General features: G+C 29.0%; 1 protein-coding gene across 1 annotated transcript in view; it reads right to left on the bottom strand.

Moving 5' to 3' along the window:
• Window positions 1-1,450: 1,450 nt before the first annotated feature.
• Window positions 1,451-6,925, bottom strand: part of LOC107729047 (glycosylated lysosomal membrane protein-like) — a 9,549-nt gene continuing 4,074 nt past the window's right edge. The window contains exons 5-6 of the mRNA XM_016539394.1: window positions 4,453-4,718; window positions 1,451-2,239 (exon numbers count right to left, since the gene is read on the bottom strand). Coding sequence (XP_016394880.1) covers window positions 2,068-2,239; window positions 4,453-4,718 — 438 coding nt within the window. The 3' untranslated portion in view covers window positions 1,451-2,067. The remainder of the gene's footprint in view (window positions 2,240-4,452; window positions 4,719-6,925) is intronic.

Consider the following 6,925-nt stretch of genomic DNA (forward strand, 5'->3'; position numbering starts at 1 on the left):
ACATAGTCTTGGATAGGGTTGCAAAGGGGTGGAAAATCTCCAGTAAATTTCTGGAAACTTTCCAAAAATCGCTGGAAGATTCCAAAAAATCCTGGAATGTTTCCGAAATTTACTGGAAATTTTCCACCTTTTTGCAACCCTAGTCTTGGATAATAATTGTAGTTTTTTTTACTATAACAAAACAACATATATTTCAAATGTTGTTATTTTTACTATTATTATCAGAAATATATATATAAAGTATTTTTTTATATTTTAATTTTAAGTTAAGTTCAAGTTATTTTGTACAATTACAAGAAATGAAATAACATTTTAAATAAAATTTTATTTGCATTTAATATATTTTTATATTTTTCTCCTAACAGATACTACAGTAAAATTACTTTACTAACAAAAAAGTAAATCTCTTTTAAGACCCTATAAATTTAATTTTAAGTTAAGTTCAAGTTATTTTGTACAATTACAAGAAATGAAATAACATTTTAAATAAAATTTTATTTGCATTTAATATATTTTTATATTTTTCTCCTAACAGATATTACAGTAAAAGTACTTTACTAAAAAAATTTAAATCTCTTTTAAGACCCTATAAATTTAATTTTAAGTTAAGTTCAAGTTATTTTGTACAATTACAAGAAATGAAATAACATTTTAAATAAAATTTTATTTGCATTTAATATATTTTTATATTTTTCTCCTAACAGATATTACAGTAAAAGTACTTTACTAAAAAAATTTAAATCTCTTTTAAGACCCTATAAATTTAATTTTAAGTTAAGTTCAAGTTATTTTGTACAATTACAAGAAATGAAATAACATTTTAAATAAAATTTTATTTGCATTTAATATATTTTTATATTTTTCTTCTAACAGATACTACAGTAAAATTACTTTACTAAAAAAATTTAAATCTATTTTAAGACCCTATAAATTTAATTTTAAGTTAAGTTCAAGTTATTTTGTACAATTACAAGAAATGAAATAACATTTTAAATAAAATTTTATTTGCATTTAATGTATTTTTATATTTTTCTCCTAACAGATACTACAGTAAAATTACTTTACTAAAAAAATAAAAAATTCTTTTAAGACCCTATACATTTTATTTTAAGTTAAGTTCAAGTTATTTTGTACAATTACAAGAAATGAAATAACATTTTAAATAACATTTCATTTGCATTTAATATATTTTTCTCCTAACAGATACTACAGTAAAATTACTTCAGTAAAAAAATTTAAAACTCTTTTAAGACCCTATAAAGATTGCAATCAATGCATCAAGCTGTTGCTTTTGTAATGCTGTTATTTCACTGATTTATGTCATATTCCTCATGTTTACTAATTTTTATTTTATAATGCAATCTTGTGTCTAGAGTCTGTTTCCACTTGTATATAATGTTTTTTTTTTGTGTTTATAAATAAATGACGCACAAGACATCAGTCCACAAAGTGTTGAATAAATTTATATAGTGAAAAAGAAAAGTTTATGAATCCATATTTACATTTTTATAAGTCACTAAAGGCAACAACAACAACAAAAGGGAAGATTTCAGAGTGTTTCTACATGGTGCAAATGAACGTTTACAAAACGCCTTCACCATAAACTCTCCCACGAACCACAGTTATGTTAAAAACATCAAAACTAAACAAACCCCTGAGAATCTCCAACAGTGCAGTTTCCATTAAATATGAAAGCATTTGCATAGATTTCAGAATTAAAGAGAAAATAATGTTTTAAATCTTTAAAATGTGCGCAGCGGTCATCAATCTGGTCAATTAAATCGATTTTACAAGCAGGATTTTTGGCACAAACAAACATCAAGTATGAAAAATGATGGCGTAAAAACAAAACAATCAACTAATATCTCCATTGCACTTTCAGTATTTATGTGCGATCGACAAAGGTGTAAAAAAATTCAGTATGTAACACATTTAAATCAAAACCCATCCAGAGAGAGTTATTCTGTGTAATTGGTCAGTTAAATTGAACTCCCTCATCCACTCGTCAGTAACCTCATCACTGATTGGCAGGTGTGTGCAATGGGGCGGGGCTTGTACCGTAAGGTCTCAGTTGATTGGCTCGTAAACGGATGAGTGCGACATCCTCTTGCGGATCCAAACAAACACTCCACCCACAATAATGATGGCCAGAGGAGTACCAAGTCCAACAGTGATGATAATAATGATTAACGTGGAGAACGAATCGGCCGGAGGCTCGCCCATGCCCACTAATACAGTCCTGAGAGCAAAGCAATTCAAACAAACATTACTCAAACAGACCAAACACACACTCACAATATGGGCTTTAATATGCTCTAAAGCTGTAGGTTGTGATTTTATAGGTGTAGGTAGAGTACATTACAATTTCCACGGTGTCACTTTAATGTTCAGAGTGTCTTTTATTTTTGACGGTTTCAGAACATTCTGACTCAACCAATCAGGAGAGTTTGGGGGCGTGGCTATCTGTTTGATTGACTGATGGCAGAAAAGGGGTGTGTTCAGGAAGGAAAAAAAAGTTACAAAAAAAATGTATTTAATACATATCTTCAAATAAAAATATGCAAGGACAATTTAAATATTTCTAACATTTTTTTTTAAATTCATACCCAAACATTTTTAATATTTCATTATTTTCTAACAGATACTAACGAGCAAATATGAAAAAAAAAAAAAAATACAATCTAATATTCATTTAATATGAAGAGCATGTTTAATATTTAGAATTCAAATATCAGAAAATATTCACATATTATTACAAATATTTTTATTATTATAATTATTATTTCCTAACAGGGCAAGTATGGGTAAAAGAGTAACCAAGCGACTACAAAAGAATCAATAGAAAAGTACATAAACAATCCATACATATTTTATTATTAATTATAATCTAACAGATACTTATCAGCAAGTATGGGTAAAAAATGTAAATGATAAATTAAAAATAACACGGTTCTTCGCATTTTTTTCACCATGTATTTTGTCAATTTTTTTCACCATTGCATAAATTAAATAGCCAAAATGTGCTTTTTACTGTTTTGTCTTGCTTTTCAAAGAAAAAATAACAAAACAACAATTTAAAAATATTTACTTAATACTAAACGTTTTTAACATTCTTGCGTACCAACAAAGCACAATTTAACTTATAACAAACAAGTCAGTAAAATACTATTTTTTGGCCATATCGGAGACCCCCGTCTTGAATCAGGCATGTATTTTTACTGTACAAATAAATGCAGACTTGCTGAGACCTCTTTTAAAACATTAGAATATATTACAGATCCCAATCTGAACACTGCGTGAATGTTATAATAAATGTATTAACAGAGCTGTTGTAATTATTATTATCATTATTATTGTCTTACTTTTTATTTTATTTTGCAGAACAGTAAAATTACAATACTAACATTTATGTTGATTGTACCTGGCTCAAAAATACAAAATTATAATTAATCAATAAATAATTTAATATTTAAATAATTTAATATTTAAATAATTTAATATTTATTTAACCCCTTAACTGTCACCGTCCCGTATACGGGACGCCTAAGTTTACTTCACTATAGTACAATTAAATCCTAATATATATCATTGGAAAGGTCTAAGACTCCTAAATAGATATTTTACCATTTTATTTTGTTACAAATTATGTAGGAACAGAAAAAGATTCATTTATGACAAGAGTGCACCAAGAGTCTGACAAATCTACATCATAACAGCATTTATTTCGTTGCCTTTTTCCCGATCTCATGTTTTAGTAATCATCATAAGTTATATACCATTGAAAGCTTAAAATCTCAAAATTCATCCTGTGGAAACCATTTTGAAATCGGACATTTCTTTACCATAGAAATGGTACTTCAAAATCTTTTAGCGGTCTCCTCCCCCTTAGCGGGGGTGTCGTATTACGGTCTTTTAGAATCAAAACTTTTTATAATCTTGACAAAATACATATCATTGGAAAGGTCGGAGTCTCAAGATTCCATATTTTGTGATAAACGTAATATTGAGAGAGAAATTGATAGATTTGTGACAGAAATGCATTAAAAAAATCAATCAGTTTGGGTGGCACCCGGTGGCTGTTTTTGGTATAACGCCTAAACAAAATTGCATATGAACCTTTTTTTTTTTTATGTCAACTTCAAATTTGGAACACAACTTATGTAGACATATGACTTTAATTTTATAGCAATTTTATATTTTTAACTATTTTTTAAATATTTATTTTATGTAAAATAAAATAAAAAGAGTACAATACATTTTCTTTACAGTAAATTTAATATTTAGTACTTTCAATATTTTCAATAAAAAAAAAATATATATATATATAAAAAAATTTTTTAACATGTTATTGTTTCCTATGAGATACTTATCAGCAACTATAGGTAAAAAAAGTAAAATGACGAATTAAAAATAAAATTTAATGTAACAATGCTGTGAAAGTGTGTGACTCACCAGCTGATGTATTTGGAGTCGCTGTAAAACACCGGGTCTTTATCGATGCCGAAGCTGATGTTCAGGCCGTATGTATGAGGATCGTCTGTGAAATAGGCCTGGACCAGACCGGACTGAGGGATGCGGTTCACAGACACGAGCTGGGAGTGTTTGCATGGTGTGGCGTCCTCAAACACCGGCTGAGGTTTACGATACGCCACGGGTTTCCACTGATTATAACCCACAACACTGCTGCTGTTCACCGGAGACGACACCCACTGAGACACCTGACAGAAGAGACGGACAAACGCTCACAGCAATCAACTCAACACAGTTTAGTCCAGATTTCACATTTATACTTATGCATTTACTCTTTTATCCAAAGCAATAAAGCAATAAGCCCCAAGAAGCCACAGTATTCTTCCACCAAACAATGTAGCTCCTCAGAAACAGTTGTGGTTGCAACAAAGTAGTTGCCGAGCAACACACAGAAGTAAACAAAGGTGTATGTTACTTTGTAGAGTAATTTACAACAGCTTCGAACGTGGCTCAGCCAATCAGAATCAAGCACCTGAACTATCCGTTATATAATGTTGTTTTAACAATAGCTAAACATTTTGGTAACACTTAAAGCCTTTATGTATAATGCATTACAAAGGTATTTATAATGAACACTAATCTTTTCATAAAAAAACAAAAACAAATTAATGAAAGGTTAAAAAATCTATTACAATAATGCATTATAATATTTGAAGGATGTTGGTCATGTGTTTTAATGCATTATATTTTCTAAAGGTTTAATAATGAATAGATTATAGTATTATAATGTTTTATAATTGCGGTTAAAATTTTTGATGAGATCATTATAAGGTGCATTAATACAAAGCATAATTACTGCATTGAAACTACTTTTCTATAGAAAGACTTTAAGTGAATTTTAACAGCATTTTTATTGTTTTTTATATACAAGTTTGAAAACTGATGATTGACCTTGTTCAAATGGAGCTGATTAAAGCCTCATAAATTCATATGTGAATGTGTTTTATGTACTTTTTGTAATATAAAACAAAAACTACAAGTGGTTTTATTTTGCGTTCAGTAACCTGTACTTTATACTGCTGATCGACACTGATAAACATCATCTGTTGTTTTTATTTGTTCTTTTTATTAACTAATGTTAACCAAGATTAATCAATACTGTAACAAAGGTATTGCTCATTGTTAGTTGATGAATTAACTAGTGCTGTGAAAAGATTAATCGCGATTAATCGCATCCAAAATAAAAGTTTTGTTTGCATAATATATATGTGTGCTGTGTATATTTATTATGTATATATAAATACAAACACATGCATGTATATATTTAAGAAAAATTTTATGTTTCTATATTAAATATATTTGTGCAATATAATATACAAGAATATAAATATATAAATATATACGCATGTAAATATTTCCAAAATATATACTGTATGTGTGTGTATTCATAAATACATAATAAATATACACAGTTCACACACACATATATTATGTAAACAAAAACTTTTATTTTGAATGCGATTAATCGCGATTAATTGTTTGACAGCACTAGAATTAACTAATGGGACCTTATTGTAAAGTTTTACACACACAAAAAAAAAACCTCTTACACTTTATTTTAAGGTGTCCTTGTTACAGTGTAATTATACAGTTAAGTGCTGAGTAATATTTATTAACTATGTGTAATTACTATATGGTTAGGGTTACTTGCATGTAATTATGCATAACTTATTGTTATTATAATAGTAAGTACATGTAACGTGTAACAAGGACACCTTAAAATAAAGTGTCACCAAAAACTCTATTGTGGCTTTGTTTAAAGTATTGTGTAAATATCATATGTGACCCTGGAGCACAAAACCAGTCTTGAGGGTACATTTTTCTAAATTGAGATTTATACATCATCTGAAAGCTGAATAAATAAGCTTTCCATTGATGCATGGTTTGTTATATACAAATAATACAACTATTTGAAAATCTGGAATCTAAATATCTTCATAAAAGATGATCTTTACTTAATATCCTAATGATTTTTGCCATAAAAGAAAAATACAATAAAAATATAATTTTGACCCATACAATGTATTGTTGGCTATTGCTATAAATATACCCCAGCGACTTAAGACTGCTTTTGTGCTCCAGAGTCACAAATAGAGAAACGAGTATCATTTATCAAACCGAATCGTGACGTGAGTGTATTGTTACACCTAGGGCTGCACGATAAATCGAAATGGAATCGAGATCGCGATTCGACAGAAGCTGCGATTGTCATGCGTATCTTTCAGTGAAGCACGGTTCTGTGATCAGCAGTAAATCTCCATCCAAAGGCCAGAGGCGCTCTCGCGCTGAAACTCCAAATACGCCTCACAGAAGAAACCCAGAAAATGCCTATAGCTGCAGCTGAATAAACAGAAGATTAAACTGCTTTCATTGATTCAACGTGAATAATAAACAC

This window comes from Sinocyclocheilus rhinocerous, unplaced genomic scaffold (assembly GCF_001515625.1).
Source record: "Sinocyclocheilus rhinocerous isolate Xijiao unplaced genomic scaffold, SAMN03320098_v1.1 scaffold248, whole genome shotgun sequence".
NCBI classification, from domain to species: domain Eukaryota; kingdom Metazoa; phylum Chordata; class Actinopteri; order Cypriniformes; family Cyprinidae; genus Sinocyclocheilus; species Sinocyclocheilus rhinocerous.